General features: G+C 42.9%; 1 protein-coding gene across 2 annotated transcripts; it reads left to right on the top strand.

Moving 5' to 3' along the window:
- Positions 1 to 1,579: 1,579 nt before the first annotated feature.
- LOC111162043 (mitochondrial ribosomal protein S21) lies at positions 1,580 to 14,387 on the top strand. 2 transcript variants are annotated; one of them, XM_022526223.1, is made up of 3 exons: positions 1,580 to 1,625; positions 2,053 to 2,168; positions 13,583 to 14,387. In XM_022526223.1, exons 2-3 carry the CDS (start codon positions 2,086 to 2,088, stop codon positions 13,761 to 13,763), a joined length of 264 nt encoding a protein of 87 aa, XP_022381931.1. In that variant the 5' UTR covers positions 1,580 to 1,625; positions 2,053 to 2,085; the 3' UTR covers positions 13,764 to 14,387. The 2 variants fall into 2 exon arrangements, with proteins under 2 accessions (XP_022381931.1, XP_022381933.1); XM_022526225.1 differs by lacking the exon at positions 1,580 to 1,625 and adding an exon at positions 1,632 to 1,968 and having other exon boundaries at positions 13,583 to 13,906.
- The last annotated feature ends 2,437 nt before the right edge of the window (positions 14,388 to 16,824 follow it).

The following is a 16,824-nucleotide window of genomic DNA, read 5'->3' as shown; positions in this document are numbered from 1 at the left end:
GTGACTCAGTCATTAAGCGTCTCAGGTCATGATTCCAGGGTCCTAGGATTGACCCTGCATTGGGCTCCCTGCTCCCCATGGGAAGCCAGCTTCTCCCTCTCACTCTCCCCCTGGTTGTGTTCCCTCTCTCACGGTGTCTCTCTTCAAATAAATTAATATATTTTTTTAAAAAATCTCTGCTTTAGGGGCACCCAGGTGGCTCAGTGGGTTAAAGCCTCTGCCTTCAGCTCAGGTCATGATCCAGGGTCCTGGGATTGAGCCCCGCATCAGGCTCTCCGCTCAGTGGGGAGCCTGCTTCCTCCGCTCTCTCTGCCTGCCTCTCTGCCTACTTGTGATCTGTCAAATAAATGGATAAAATCTTTTAAAAAAAAGATTTTATTGGGTGCCTGGGTGGCTCAGTTGGTTGAGCGACTGCCTTCAGCTCAGGTCATGATCCTGGAGTCCCGGGATCGAGTCCCGCATCAGGCTCCCGGCTCCACGGGGAGTCTGCTTCTCCCTCTGACCTTCTCCTCGCTCATGTTCTCTCTCACTGTCTCTCTCTCTCTCTCAAATAAATACAATAAAATAAAAAAGATTTTATTTATTTGTCAGAGAGAAAGAGAGAGCGCGATAGAGCAGGGAGGAGTGCAGAGGGAGAAGCAGGCTCCCCGCTGAGCAAGGTGCCCTGTGTGGGACACTTGTGCACCTTTCTTTTTTTGAGTCTTTCTGTACTGTTTTCCAGTAGCCACTAGATCTGAATTTATGTGAATAACCACAGATGGATATGTTAAGTAACATATGAATAAAAGAAAAGCTGTTTCCACAGTGAAGAAATAAAGGAGATATTACTACTAGGTCTCACTGGGAGGCAAATGGATAGTAGTCATAAAAGAGTCTTCAACTCAGGCGCGTGGCTGGCTCAGTTCGTGGAGCACCAGACTCGATCTCGGGGGGGGGGGGGGGGGGGGGGACTGGGGGGGACGTGGGTGGGTTCAAGCCCCACCTTTGGTGTGGAGATTGCTTAAGAACAAAATCTTAATTTAAAAAAAGAAAGAAAAAAGAAGTCTTCGATTCTAAAACTTCAGGCGTTTCCTAATTCTTTGTTTAGTAATCTCACTTTATTTAGTGAAATGCCTGGGCAGATGATGTTTTTAAAAAGTCATGTTATGTTCATTCCGTTTCTTTTCCTTAGTTTTTAAGCAGATGAGGGGCGTGAAGCTGTTTTTTTCCGGAGAGCAGATCTCAAAGAATCTGGTCCTTTGAGAAAACAGGAAGCATGTTCAGGAAGCTTTGACTATTTCTCTCATTTTCCTTCCAGAAAAATAAATGACTTAAATCTCTATTACAGATTTGATAGGATTGGGGGTAGGGAATCGCGCTGACCTTCTGAGACCGAGGGAGGAGAAAACGAGGAACCTGTTTTGGGCGAGTTTAAGGCAACAAATATCAGGTGTAGAGTCCGGGACGGAGGTGTTGGGATGGAGGGCGTGGAGAAGCCATCAACTGGAGCCAGGAAGAATGTTGCCATGGTTTCCAGGCAGTTTTTCTCCTTCCAGCCAGGATTTCTTCGCGCGGCGCAAGAGATGACGTATTTCCGCTTCCGGCCGCGAGCTACCTTTGCAGGGGCCGGTTCCTGAGGGCGTGGGGTGAGGATCTGGGTTTGGGGATGGGGAAAGCAAGCCGAGTGTGGCAGGAGGGGACGCTTGCCTGAGAAAGATTACGTACCAATCTCCCACCCCAAACCCTCCTGGGGCGGTGAGCGGTAACTGGAGTGTACCCTGTGGCGCGTCCGGATCCTTCCGTGCCCGGCCACGTACATCTCCGTGATGACGCCCCGCTACCATCTCTTTTCTTCCCGATGCTAGGGTTGTATTGGCAAAGAGAGCTAGGCAGTCTTGATTATGATTAGCGTATCCTTTCTAGGACATGAAGACTTCCACGTGCCCCTGTGTTCCTTGTTCCCGGGGACGTTGCTTTTCCAGACCCTGAGTAAGCCACGCGGTAGAGTGTGCATTCTGCTGTGTTTCTCTTTCTTACCTGGTCTCTATACTTCCTTTATTCATTATTCTTTAGGTGCTGCAGAGTGAAGATTTAAATTCCAAGGTCATGGCAAAACATCTGAAGTTCATTGCCAGGACTGTGATGGTACAGGAAGGGAACATGGAAGGTGCATACAGGACCCTAAACAGGTAACCAGAATTGTGCCTAGAAAAGCTCTCTTGGAAAGTGCTTGGGTGGCTATTTTCTCCCTTCCCCCGTCATAGATTGTTCTCAAACCTCCGGCACCCCAGGTATTCACAGTATCTTGAAACTTTTCAGCGCCTTAGTTTATTATCTTTAAAATGGACTTTTCCCCCAAACCTGATTGTATGAGGTTTGTTTATACAGAGCCTGAATTCCCTCCCCCAAGACCTAAGGAACCCAAAGGGAAAATCAAAGTGTAAAGTTGTGGGGAAGCAAGGATGTAGTACATGATAAAGAGAAGGTCGAGGGTGGGATTGGTGTAGGGCAAGGCTAATGGAAAGATGAATTCAGATTTGGGATCTTGGAGAAGCAAGCAAGAGATGGAAAAGTGTATCAGGTTTAGAGGAAGGTTACAGCATAAGCAAAACATAAGGATGGAAATGAACTGGGAGAAGAGCTGTTTTGAAAGGTTTTGAATGCTAGACTAAGAGATGTAGAAGGGCTGTAATAAAGAATACCTTACTGTCGTACATTCTCAGACCAATAGTTCCTTAGTCTTCCCTTATCACTGATTGTAAGGATTTTGACTTTCTGGCTGGCTTCATCATTTTTTCTCCCCAGTGTGAAAGAAACAAATCCTTGTGGAGTTGAATTATCAAGGAATTTTACGAAAGAGATCTTAAGAGAATATATGAGCTATTCTTCTGCCTTAAGGCCAGTAAGGTGATAGCTTTATTACACAAGTGAGGGAAGCTTAGGACATGGAAATTATGCTTCTTGGATCACACAATTATTGAATGGTAGAGAGGAACATAAATCACACCTTTCTACTGCAGTGTTCTTTGCTTTATATCACTAAATTGCTTACTGGTTCCTCTGGAAATGTAGACACTTATGGCAGTCATTTTCCTGTTAAGAATCTGTATTTGAGGGGCACCTGGGTGGCTCAGTGGGTTAAGCCGCTGCCTTCGGCTCAGGTCATGATCTTAGGGTCCTGGGATCGAGCCCCGCATCGGGCTCTCTGCTCAGCAGGGAGCCTGCTTCCTCCTCTCTCTCTGCCTGCCTCTCTGCCTGCTTGTGATCTCTCTCTGTCAAATAAATAAATAAAATCTTTAAAAAAAAAAAAAAAGAATCTGTATTTGACTGGGTTTATTGTGGGGTTCTTGGGGACCGAGAAGGTAAATAAAACGAAACTAGTTCTTAGCAAAGAGTTTTAGGTGTGGAGGGTTGGATGGCAGAATACCATAGTAAATGAGGGCAACCATGCTGTCAAGCTGTGTAATTGAGTAGCATTTGCAGGTTCAAGGTGGATTGTGTGTCTTTTATTTATTTATTTATTTATTTATTTATTTATATTTAGTTAGTTGGTTAGTTATTTGAGATAGAGAGCAGTAGAGCAGGAGTAGGAGAGCAGAGGGAGAGAGAGAAGCAGGCTTCCTGCTGTGCATGGAGCCCCATGCAGGGCTTGATCCCAGGACCCTGGGATCATGACCTGAGCTGAGGGCAGACAGTTAACTAACTGAGCCACCCAGGCGCCCCACGATTGTGTGTCTTTTAAAAGGATCTGGTCGGGGGGCACCTGGGTGGCTCAGTGGGTTAAAGCCTCTGCTTTCGGCTCAGGTCATGATCCCAGGGTCCTGGGATCGAGCCCCACGTCGGGCTCTCTGCTCAGCGGGGAGCCTGCTTCCTCCTCTCTCTCTGCCTGCTTCTCTGCCTACTTGTGATCTCTGTCTGTCAAATAAATAAATAAAATCTTAAAAAAAAAAAAAAAAGGATCTGGTCGGGGCACTTGGGTGGCTCAGTGGGTTGGGCCTCTGCCTTCAGCTTCGGTCATGATCCCAGGACCCTGGGATCGAGCCCATATCGCGCTCTGCTCGGCGGGGAGCCTGCCTCTCCCTCTCTCACTCCTGCCTCTCTGCCTGCTTCTGATCTCTCTCTCTCTGTTAAATTAAAAAAAAAAAAAGTCTTTATTTAAAAAATATAAATAAATAAAAATAAAAGGATCTGGTTTTAGGTCAGCCCCATTACCTCATTCTATGTCTGTGCATACCAGTCATATCCTTGCATAGAAGCTGTTCCCTAAAAGTAATCAGTTAAGTACGGTGTGGTAAGATACCCTATATCATTTTTTTTCTATCGCTGCTCATTCCCAACCCTTTTCCTATTTCAGACCTAGTGCCATGTCTGTGAGAGGTTCAAAATGTCTAATGACCTTTCTGTGCTCATATAAGCACAAAATGAATGTCTTTATAGACTCAGTAGTGAATTAGCCAGTGAGATGAAATGCTGAATTTGGGAAAAGGAAGTCTTGCAGATTCCTCCACCCTTTTTCTGATCTTTCCCTGAAGTCTTTGTGTGATTTATTTTGGTGGATTTAGAGGGGTCTGTTAGCCAGGGTGATTGAGATGTTTGTATTATTGACTGATGTCAAAGGCCAGCTATTACTTGATGGTAAAACAAATTTCTAAAGGCTTAGCTTAGGCTCCCCTAAACTACCCTGTTCCTAAAGTGCAAATAACACAAAAGCAAAAATTTGATTTTTAAGAAATGAGCTACTTTGGCAAGGAATGAAGAAACAGTTTGTGGTACAGAACTATTTATTGAACCATTTCTTATATTTGTATCAAGAAAGTAGCTACAACTTTAATACTTTTGACTGTAGTCATGGTTTGAATATAAGAGCACAGACATCCCCGCATCCCCATATCTGAGTGGCTCAGTCGGTTGAATAACCAACCGTCTCTTGATTTCAGCTCAGGTCATGATCTTGGGGTCATGGGATTGAGCCCTAAGTCAGGCTCTGCGCTCAAGAGGGAGACTGCTGGAGATTTTCTCTCTCCCTCTCCCCTACCCCCCCACCCCAGCCCCTGCTTGCGTGCACTCACTCTCTCTCTCTCTCAAATAAATCTGTTTTTTAAAGATTTTATTGATTTATTTGATAGAGAGAGGGAGATAGAGCACAAGCAGGCAGAGCAGCAGGCAGAGGGAGAGGGAGAAGCAGGCTCTCTGCTGTGCAGAGAGCCTGATATGGAGCTTGATACCAGGACTCTGCAGATACCCAACTGAGCCACCTAGGTGCCCCTAAAATAAGTAAATCTAAAAAAAAAAAAAAAAAGCACAGACCCTGAAGCAGATGGCCCAGTTCAGACAGATCTCAGCTCTGCCATTCATTAGCTGCATGATCTATCTATCATAAGCTACAATGTCTCTCTCTGCCTCAGTTTCTTCCTCTGTAAAGTGGAACTAATAATAGTACCTACCTCTTGGGGTTGATGAGGATTAAATTTGTTAATATGATTAAATTGTTTAGAACAGTGCTTGGCACATAGTAGGCATTGTGTGTTAGTTATTATCATAAGCTGGAACTCATAAGGAAGTTTTAACCCTTTCGGTTTTGCTTGTGGGTGTTTATTTAGTTATTTTGAATGATAAAGAATTTACATTAGCTGTTTTTTCCCTATCTTCCTTGATCATTAGGTTATACTCAAGAAGGTGGCCTGGAGATGAAAAAGTGAGAAAATTAAGCTTTATTTTGTCAGAACGGTCCAGTTTGCTACTGATACTGGAATGACTTTTCTTATAGACTTTTTTTTTTTTTAAGATTTTACTTATTTATTTGACAGAAAGAGAGAGCGCACAAGCAGGGGGAGAGACAGAGGTAGGAGGAGAAGTAGGCTCCCCACAAAGCCGGGGAAGCCCAATACGGGATTCAATCCCAGGACTCTGGGATCATGACCTGAGCTGAAGGCAGTGGCTTAACCAACTGAGCCACCCAGGCGTCCCCTCTTATAGACTCTTATAGAGTGATACTTTCCTACAAAGGCTCTTCTATTTAGCCTGTTGCTAATCTCATTTTGAAATAATAGCATTTATTTCCTCTGTATGGTCTGCTCTTTTTTTTTTTTTAATATTTTATTTATTTGACACAGTGCGCACAAGCAAGGGGAGCGGCAGGCAGAGGAGGAAGCAGGCTCCCCGCTGAGCAGAGCCCATGTGGGGCTCTGGGGCTCAATCCCAGGACCCTGGGATCATAACCTGAGCTGAAGGCAGAGGCTTAACCCACTGAGCCACCCAGGAGCCCCTGCTGTGTTCTTTCATCTCCCATTTCCAGTTACAAAAGTTTAAAACCTGAAAAACAAAATATTTCTGATTTCCTGCCTGAAGGAATTGATCTTTCCATTGATGTCAGTCCTGAATTAGGCCTTCTCTCTTCTGAGAGAAGACTTTTCCATTGTCTTTGTCTGAGATTGTTCTATTTAACTTAGAACCAAACCTCTATTTATCTGCATCTCCCAAAATCCAATTATATTTTTATTTTAATCAACATTAGTTTTTCTTTTGCTGTTTTTTTGTTTTTTGTTTTTTGTTTTTTTTTTTTCATTTTATCTAAAAATCCTTCCTGATTCCAGATGCAAGTGGGTGGCAGGTGAGGGAAGAATAAATAAGTGGCAGAAGGTGAGGCATGTTTGGATTCTTTCTGCCATCTGGCCTGACCTGGTACTATCTCACTTCTTGTTCTTAGGAATCTGTTTTCACATTCCTCTCTGTCTTTTTTTTCTCTCTCTTTTGTTCTTGTTTTTGTTAAATAGCAGCCCCATAATTCTTTCAAGATTCTCTTTTTGTAGATGAATGGCAGTTTATGCATACTTTTTTCCTAGGTATATGTGCTAATTTTAGTCGGAAACCGCAGGAGATTGGTCATTATGACACCATGTGGTTTTCAACTCTGACTACCAGTTTAGAATTACTTGGGGAACCTTCCAAAAAAATTCTTGATCCCAGGGCCTAGCCTGAGACTAAGTCTGGGCAGTTGCGGCTGACCAACATTTTTAATATGTACCATGAGGACGCCTGGGTGGCTTAGTTGGTTAAGCTTCTGCCTTCAGCTCATGATCCCAGGTCCTGGGATTGAGTCCTGTGTCAGGCTCCTTGCTCAGCAGGAAGCCTGCTTCTCCTCCCTCTGCCTGCTGCTCTTCCTGCTTGTGCTCTGTCTCTCTCTCTCTGACTAATAAATAAAGTCTTGAAAAAATTAAATAAAATAAACAAAAATGTCCCATGAGATTTTAATGTTGAACCAAGATTGTAATGACCTTCTTAAGAGCAGAGACCTGTGCATTTTCATTTGTATATCCCTTGCATATGCCAAAGTGGCCCATAGAAAGCTCTCAATAAATGTCTATTTAATGAATGTAGATATTTCTTTATCGTTTTCAGTCTCTTACTTTAGTGTTTGTCAAACCTTTCCACTGAAGTATCCTTAACAAAGGAGAGCGAAGGAACTATAGGGGTTCTGCTACTATAAGCAAACATGGAAGCTCTTTGAAGTCTCTCTTCTTTTAATTAAAGTTTTAAGTGATTTTTTTTTTTTTTTCAGTTCATTGCCATTACATCTGTTCTAGGGCTAGCACCTCTGCCCCTATTCAAGTTAAAATTAGTGCTCTGGGCAAATGCATCAAATTTATCCAGAGACTTCTGTCTCTGGATTATACCCTTGGCACACTGTCAAGTATCCTAATTAAGAAACGTGGCATTGGGCCGTGTGGGTGGCTCGGGTCATGATCCCGGAGTCCAGGGATGGAGTCCCACATTGGGCTCCCTGCTCGACAGGGAGCCTGCTTCTCCTTCTGACCCTTCCCCCATCTCATGCTCTCTCTCTCACACTCTCTCTTCCTCAAATAAATAAAATCTTAAAAAAAAAAAAAAGAAAAGAAAAGAAACATGGCATTACTGGGTGGCCTAGGTGGTTCGTATGGTTAAGTGGCAGACTCTTGATTTTGGTTCAGGTTATGATCTTAGGGTCCTGGGATTGAGCCCCACGTCACACTCCTTGCTCATCGGAGTCTGCTTGAGGATTCTCTCTCCCTCTCCCCAACCCTCTACCTCTCCTGCCTGTCTCTCTCTCTCCCCCATCTCTAAAATAAATAAATAAATGTATACAGGGAAAAAAAAGTGGCTTTACTTTTTCTTCATTTCAGGGATTGAAACACCAATTTAGGAATAGCTTTTGGGGATAAACTATATATTACTTAAAAAGGAAAGAATTTGATCGGAAAGAAGAGGAATGGTTGGAAAGAAAAATATATGAAAAGATTCAAGTCCCAGAGACTCAGAGCCTGGGGTGTTATTACCTCTTTTCGGCTTTCTTACAAATTTAGAAAATTAATATTGTGTGGTTGGGATTATCTAGGAAAGCGGTGCAAGATGTGCATGTTGTAGGGGTGCTTGGTGGCTCAGTCGGTTAAGCATCTGCCTTCAGCTCAGGTCATGATCTCAGGATCTTGGGATCAAGCCCCACATTGGGCTCCCTGCTTACCAGGGAGTCTGCTTCTCCCTCTCCTTCTGCCCCTACCCCCAGCTTTTCTCTCTCTCTCTCTCCTCTCAAATAAATAAATAAAATCTTTGGGGCCTGGGTGGCTCAGTGGGTTAAAGCCCCTGCCTTCCGGTCAGGTCATGATCCCAGGGTTCTGGGATCGAGCTCCAAATTGGGCTCTCTGCTTGGTGGGGAGCCTGCTTCCTCCTCTCTCTCTGCCTGCTTCTCTGCCTATTTGTGATCTCTGTCTCTCAAATAAATAAATAAAATCTTTATTAAAAATAAATAAATAAAATCTTTGAAAAAAGAATTAAAAAAAGAAAAAGAACAGTGTATGTTGTTGGAAGGTGCCAGGTTGGAGCAGTGTTACAGTAGTGATTTTTATAGTCTTTGGGGAGGATACTTATTTTGTCAATTTGCGTTCCGTCTTTAAGGAAGCTACATTTCTCTTCCTTTTAATCTTGGAGTATTAGATATATATGCTATAAATTGTATTTTAGTTTCGGGGGAGAAAATGGACAAATATTTTGCTCTTAGAGTAATTTTCTAGGCAAGGACTTTTAAGCTTGAAAATGTGAATCCAGCTAGTTCTGGAGTATCCCAATCTTGTCGGTCAAACACAGTATTTTCTGATGCACTTTTCTTATTTTTCTCTGCTTTTTCTTTATATCCTCTTTGGCCACCTTTTTTGTATTACACTTTTTCTGTATTCTGTATTCTTTATTATATATCCCAGGCTTCTCCTTATCTCTCCCAGCTTTCTAATGGTTGGTAGTTTAAAAATTAGTTGAATGTCCTGTGGTCTAATTACAACAGTAGGTAGGAGAGCAAGTGAGAGAGAGGTGGTTAAAGCTTTGGCGTGTTTGGAGCACAAAGGCAGTCTTAAAAAGGAAACAGGCTATGTGTCTGTTCAGTGAGGCCACCACAAAATGTTTGTTATATAACGAAGGGTCCTCATTCCTGCCCTGGGATGAGGAGATGGAGAGTGGGGGTTACTAGGAAGCCCTGTATGATTGTCTAGCCACCAAGCAAGGAAAGGCAAGCACCCTGAAGTGTGCCTAGTTGACCTCTTTTATTCCCGGTAGGCGAGCTTCGGGGCCCAGTGAGTCCTTGTGCATACACGTTATCCTGATGTAGGCTGGCTATGCTGACATGTGAGTTTGCCACTTCCAACCTCCCCCAGCCTGGGCAGCTTAGCTCCTTTTACAGAATCTGATGAATTTAACTAAAATTGGCAGCTGATTTCTCCTTCAGTGTTAGGTTGCCAAGCACCCGAACTCCAGGCTGATCTGTTGACTCTAAAGCTGTTGGTCTGTTAGTCCCTGAACTACCTTTGGAAGCAGAAGCATCATTACTTCATCAGTTCTACAAAGCTCTTCTTGCAATTTTTTTTTTATTAGAAATGAGTTGAGGGGTGCCTGGGTGGCTCAGTGGGTTAAGACTCTGCCTTTGGCTCAGGTCATGATCCTAGGGTCCTGGGATCAAGCCCCATATCTGCCTCTCTGCTCAGCGGGGAGCCTGCTTCCCCCTCTCTCTCTGCCTGCCTCTCTGCCTACTTGTGATCTCTTTCTCTCTCTCTCTGTCAAATAAATAAATAAATCTTTTTAAAAAAATGAGTTGAGTAGATGCCTCTACTGTAGGGACTCTGGAGCTTTTTTGGATAACTAAAAAGAGCTGGGTAAGGGTTCACTAGAGTAGTTAGAGCTATCCAGGGAACACCATTTAGTTATCCCATCATTATGTTGGGGACCATGATCTTTTCATTCTTTCCCTTCCTCCATTCTTAAATCCTTCTGTACTTTTTTCTTATCTTGCTTTTTTTTTTTTTTTCCTTTTTACCCAGGCATTTTTTTTCTAAGGGTTTCCTTTTTTTTTTTTTTTTTTTTTTTAAGATAGAGAGTGAGAGAGAGAGAGCATGAGCAGGGGCGCAGACAGAGAGGGAGAAACATGTTCCCTACTGAGTAAGGAGTCTGATGCAGGACTTGATCCTGGGACCCTGGGATCATGACCTGAGCCAAAGGCAGAGCCTTAACCTCCTGAGCCACCCAGGCGTCCCACCTGGGAGTCTTTTAAAACATCTCCAGTGCATAATTCCATGCTAGACCAATTAAATCAGAATCTTTGAGGAATAGGGCCCAGGAGTCAGTACTTTAAAAAAAAAAATTTATTTGAGAGAGCGAGCTTATGTGCGTGCACATGAGCACATGCGTGCGTCTGTGCAAGTTATGGGAGAGGCAGAGGGAAAAAAAACCTCCTAGCTGACTCCCATTGAGTGTGGAGCCCTGCCGCAGGGCTTAATCCCAGGACCCCAAGATCATGACCCAAGCCGAAACCAAGAGTTGGCTGCTCAGCCAACTGAGCCATCCAGGTGCCCCAGGAATCAGTACTCTTTTAAAAACCTTTTAAGGGATAATTCCATTGTGCATTAGTGTTGAGGCTCACTGGCAAAGGTTAAGGAGGTCATGTAGAACCTCCTTAAGAAGGTGTAGAAAGAAGGTTTTTAGTCAGAATCTGGAGGGATACCAACATTCAAGAGTAAATTTAGGAATAACGTTAGCAAAGGAGACCTTTATGGGCCAGGATATGGAGTCTTTTAGGCTTTGGTGCCTCACTTCTCTATTGTAAGATTCTAGTGTTGGGTCCACATGACTTCTGGGCATGACTGTGTTTCCAGTAGAACCTGAATTATCTGCTTCTCCTGCTTCTGGGAATTTGCAGCAATTCCCTTGCCTCCTATTTTCCTACCACTAATACCTAGACAGACTGATTTATACAAATAAGATTTTCTAGTAGCCTATAGAGCATTCTTGATATTAAACAGCAGGAGCCTGGGAGATGATCCTATAGGACAGTGGTTCCCATGTCTATTCACATTTGTAATTTACCTAAAGCTTATATCTTTTTTCAAGTTCATATTCATTCTGTAATTGTTATCTTGGGCTTTATGGTGTAACATAGCAGCAAGAAATAGGGCTTCCCACTGGGCAGAAGTAGCTGGTGGTTTCTCTTATTTTGCTTTTCTTTTTCCTCTGTCCCCCTTCTTCCACTTAACCTCCTTAACTCCAACTGTGTTTGTGACTTGCTTTTTACCTGTAATGAAAGAACAGGGTGAGCAGTAAAGGGGCCATGTAAACAATGCCAGAAATGGAGGGCGGCAGCAGCAGATGCCTCTAGACCTCCTTAGGACCAACTGTGATGAATTGAGAGGAAGCAACAAATTACAGAATGGAGCCAGAGTTCTCAAGAGCCTAGGGATTGAGTAGTTTATAGAATAAGCTCCAGTGTTTTTGTGGAAGAACAAAGAGGTAAGTTTGAGTTAGATGTGTTATAAATCCAACAAGAGTACCCAACGACCCTGCAATTGCACTACTAGGTATTTACTCAAAGAATAAAAAAAGACAGGTTCAGAGGGGTATATGCACCCCAATGTTTATAGCAGCATTATCAACAATAGCCAAACTATGGAAAGAGCCCAAATGTCCATGGACTGGTGAATGGACATAGAAGATGGGGGTGGGTGGGTGTGTGTGTATGTTACTGAACCATCAAAAAGAATGAAATCTTGCCATTTGCAGTGATGTGGATATAGCTAGAGTGTATTATGCTAAGTGAAATAAGTCAGTCAGAGAAAGACAAATACCATATGATTTCACTCATGTGGAATTTAAGAAACAAAACTGATGAACATTTGGGAAGGGAGAAGAGAGCAGGGGGGAAGCAAACCATAAGAGACTCTTAACGATAGAAAACAAACAATTGATAGAAGGTGGTGGGTAAGGAATGGGCTAAGTGAAGAGCAGTAGGTGTTATATGTAATGATAAATCATTAAATTCTCCTCCTAAAACCAATATTATACTATATGTTAACTAATTAGAATTTCTTTCTTTTTTTTTTTTAAGATTTTATTTATTTATCTGTCAGAGAGACAAAGCACGAGCAGGGAGAGTGGCAGGCAGAGGGAGAAGTAGGTTCCCTGCTGAGCAGGCAGCCCGATGTGGGATTCCATCCCACGACCCTAGGATATGACCTGAGCTAAAGGCAGACACTTAACTGACTGAGCCACCCAGGCATCCCAACTAACTAGAATTTCAATAAAAATTTGAAAAGAAAAAAATATGTGCAACAAGAGGGAACTGCATTGTAAGGAATTGAATGGGCAAGAAAAAAAACAGATTGAGCTCAATTTTATAGACCCTTAAAGATTAATAAAACATGGTTTCTTCCTTCAGAGATTTTCAGTCTAATGAGGGAGACATTTGTATTAATAATTAACGGAATGGAGGAATGAAATAATTACTAGGTAGGTATACAATAATAGAAATTATTTTCTCTAAGAAGACAAGCCTTTTTGGAGAGGTGACATCTAGGTTTGGCATCAAAAAGATGAGGAAAATTTTACTCAGAAGGTTGGCAACTGGACATGGGGGTGGCATTCTAGGTTGAGGAAGCAGCATGAATAAAGACTTGGTACCAGAGTGTGTTCAGGGAGCAGTCAGCAGACTAGTGCGGTTGGAGCATGTGGTACATGGGGAAAATGGTGGGTGAGGCTGTTACTTAATACTTCACTCCCATTTGTATCATTGGTGTGATGAAGGCCTCTTCTCTCCTTGTGTTAATTAAATCCAGGAATATCTCAGGCCTGCAGACTTCAGCTGTGTCCATTAAACTGTAGGGATGGGGCAGCATTTGCCACTAAGGATGAAGCAGGAGTCACCCGCAGTGATTTGTTTTTCCTACTACAGATGAGTCACCCCATCTGAAGATTCTGAAATGATCTCTTGATTGAAAATCACTGCCATGGAGAGCCACTGTTTATAAGGACTGTGTCACATTCTTCAGATGTGCTGTAGGAGAATAAAGGTTGAAAATATGACCCTGATTGTAAACTCCCCAAGAGCAAGGATTGTGTCATTAATTGCTTTGGTATTTTGCACAAATTCCTATTTGGGGCCTCGATAAGTAGGCAGTTAATGCTATATAACCACCATTTCACATCATAATTTTTATAGACGCCAGTTGTTTGGTCAGTTGACTTCTGGCCATCTGTGAAACTGGAAAAGAGTAATAATGAGCCCAGGTTTCTAACTTCATCGCCTGCCTTTATACAGAATCCTCACCATGGATGGGCTCATTGAGGACATTAAGCGACGGCGGTACTACGAAAAGCCTTGTCGCCGACGACAAAGGGAAAGCTACGAAACCTGTCGGCGAATCTACAACATGGAAATGGCTCGCAAGATCAACTTCTTGATGCGGAAGAATCGGCCGGATCCATGGCAGGGCTGCTGAGGCCTGTGGATAGTAGGCCCAGTATGAAAATCCCTATCTAGGTGTCTCCTTTCTCCAATCCCATTTTCTCTTACTTTTCTTATAATAAATTCAATCCCGTATATGCAAGAAGGCCTGCAAATATAGAAGGAATCCCATAGTTAGCAATGGACCCTCTGTTCTATTGTGTGAAAAAGAAACTAAGCCAAAAAATAGTCTAGGAGTAGAATGGTGGTTCCCAAAGGCTGGTTGGGAGTGGAGAATGGGGAATTAGTGTTAAGTGGGTACAGAATTTCAGTGGGGAAGCTGAAGAATTTCTAGAGACAGATGGTGGTGATACTTGCACAATAATGTGAATGTACTTAATGCTACTGAACTGTACACTTAAATGGTGAAAATGGCAAATTTCATGTATATTTAGCTGTGATAAAATGCTTTAGTCTAGGAGAGGTAAGAAACTTTTCTAAAATGTAGTAGAATATATCTACCATTTCCTACTCAATTCTTACAAAACCCAAAGCAAGACATTATTGGAAAAGCATCTGTTACTCTTTCCTGAACTGTCCCCTCCTACCAACTGTTAGATAAAAGGAGAGGAGGCATCTACATATTTGGAATAAATTTTGCTACTGAAACACCCACCAATGAGACTAGAGTGCTGGAATCCTTATGCAGAGGAATCCTTAAGACAAATCTGTTTTCTTTCTTTCTTTTTTTTTTTTTCAAAGATTTTGTTTATTTATTTTGACAGAGAGCGAGAGAGGGAACACAAGCGGGGGAGCAGGAGTGGGAGAGGGAGAAGCAGGCTTCCTGCTGAGCAGGGAGCCACTGTGGGGCTTGATCCCAGGACGCTGGGATTGTGACCTGAGCCGAAGGCAGGCGCTTAATGACTGAGCCACCCAGGCACCCCATCCTTTAGTTTTCCTAAAGGAGTCTACTGAAGGGATAATGGAGAAGAAATAAAACAGTAGGTAGATGGTAAAAAAGAAGGAATGGGTGAGTATTAAGGGATATAAGGGCACAGAGCCAGAAATATCTACAGCAGTGATTCTCAAAGTGTGGTCTTAAGATCAGCAGCATGAACATAACCCAATTAATTGGTTGAAATGCAAATTCTGGGATCTACTTTAGACTTTCTGAATAGGAAATTGGAGTTAGAGCCCAGTAATCTATTTTAACAAGCCCTGCAGGTGATTTTGATGCCCGCTAAAGTTTGAGACTCCCTGCCCCATCCTACTCAAAAGTAGTTTCCAGGCAGAGGTCCCCTCTATCTACTTCTGCTCAATAGGCACTCTTGGGTATGTGAGCCGCTCTGCTTCCTTTCCTGCTGTTTCCTTTGGCCTTGCTCCCCTGACAGCCACACTGCTAGTATAAGGAAAGTTGGTGCCAGCCCCTGTAGAACACAGTGAGTAGGTGGAGCAACTAGCCCATCTCCTCTCCCAGGCTCCAGCCCTCAGTATGGTGTTGAAGAAGGAGGTAAAGGGCAGACTGCCAAGCACCATGTCTCTCCAGATTACTAGTGTTCAAACACTGCCCTCTTGTGGTATAGCTGCGTGAAATCTGATTTCTCTGGTCTTAATTTTAGTCTTTTCAATATCATTTCTCCTTTTCACAATTATCATACTTATTGATTAGGCAGGCCTGCATGAAGATATGATGGAACCATGGTTCCTTGCCTTTCAGCGCTTGATCATCTTTCTTCCCCTCATGAGTAAAGCTCTTGGTGAATAAATCATATCTTAGGGCACAGCATAGAAGTAGCTTAGAGATAGAAGATTTGGTCCTTGCACTCCAGAAACTTACACTGCCATTGGAGAAATGCTAAATACAGACTGTGTTCAATTTTGTTACCTTTGTTCAACCTCATTTTCAAGTTAGACATTGATACTTCTGAATCCCTTTTCAGTCTCTGACTTTGGTCTTTAATGTATCACTTTTGAGTGATTTTGAGCCATGGCACTGGTTCACCTCCTGCCAGTCGCTGCTGCTGAAGAATAAAGGCCTGGCCTTTGCCTAAATGGTAGGGTATGTTTGTGATAGAAGAGCTAAGGCCTCTTTAAAAAAAAAAGAAGAAGAAGAAGAGAAGGAGCCAGGCCTGTTACTTGGCAGTATTCCTCTGAGATTATCTTTGCTCCTGGGCTCCCTCCAAAACATCAAGTGGTGGCTTAAGATCTGGAATTTCCTTCATCTCCGAAATGATCCCCTGCTTGTTGTAGTCATTTTCCTGACCATTGCCAACATACCCCAGCGCAGTGAACAGTGATGGGTTTTAGCAGATAGCTAGTTGGGAGGCCTCTTGGGTAAAGGGGTTCATTGACTGTCTGCCTGAAGTCCACTCAGTTTGTGTTGTCATGGCAGGGAAAAAGACCTTCTACTCTCTGCTCTGAGAAGCTGGAAGGTATCTCATGGTCATCTAATGATAGGAATTTCTGTATCCTTTTATCCCTGCCTTGGGTTCAAGAGAGGGGTGGTTTGGTGTTTGACCCAGTTGGAGTGTGATAGATGTGGTACCTCATATCCTGATCCCAGGCACCCATGACATTTCTTAGATGTCCACTGGATTTCCTCTGACAGGTCCATTCTAGTCATAATTTAAGGATCTTACAATGTTTAGTGCTCTGGAAACAGGTACCCCTTTAAAACTGGGACTCTGTTGTGGAACTCTGACATTGTACTCTAAAGCTTTCAGAAGTGCACAAGTATGAAATGAGAATTTGCCCCTATGTTAACTGAAAACATTAAGGAGTAGTAAGTCACCGAATACTCACAAGGTAAAGTAATAATGGAGTGATATGTTAAATATAGGTGTTTGAAGGGAGAGGAAAATATTGGGACTTCCAGTGTGTGCCTGTTATCTTACATACAAAGTTGTTTACTTAGATCTGGATTTAGTCATGCTGTTGGCAAATTATTTAATATAAAATCTAGTTTCCCCTGTAAAATGAGAATAATTGTATATAGGGGTTTGTGGTGAGGATTAAATGAGATCATGCATGTCAAATGCTCAGCATGGTTTCTGGCACGTAGAACTTAATAAATGTTAGCAATAATCCCTCAGTTGTGCCAGGCAGAAGCCTGATCA

The sequence above is a fragment of the Enhydra lutris genome, unplaced genomic scaffold (genome assembly GCF_002288905.1).
Source record: "Enhydra lutris kenyoni isolate GAN:26980312 unplaced genomic scaffold, ASM228890v2 scaffoldscaffold88, whole genome shotgun sequence".
Classification (NCBI taxonomy): Eukaryota; Metazoa; Chordata; class Mammalia; order Carnivora; family Mustelidae; genus Enhydra; species Enhydra lutris.
Note: the sequence above shows the minus strand (reverse complement) of the source record. Positions and strands in the feature narration are given on the sequence as shown.

Coding starts and splice junctions, on each gene's coding strand:
- LOC111162043 (XM_022526223.1), top strand. CDS start 2,086: ATGGCAAAACATCTGAAGTTCATTGCCAGGACTGTGATGGTACAGGAA. Junction 2,169..13,582: donor GCATACAGGACCCTAAACAG/GTAACCAGAATT, acceptor GCCTTTATACAG/AATCCTCACCATGGATGGGC.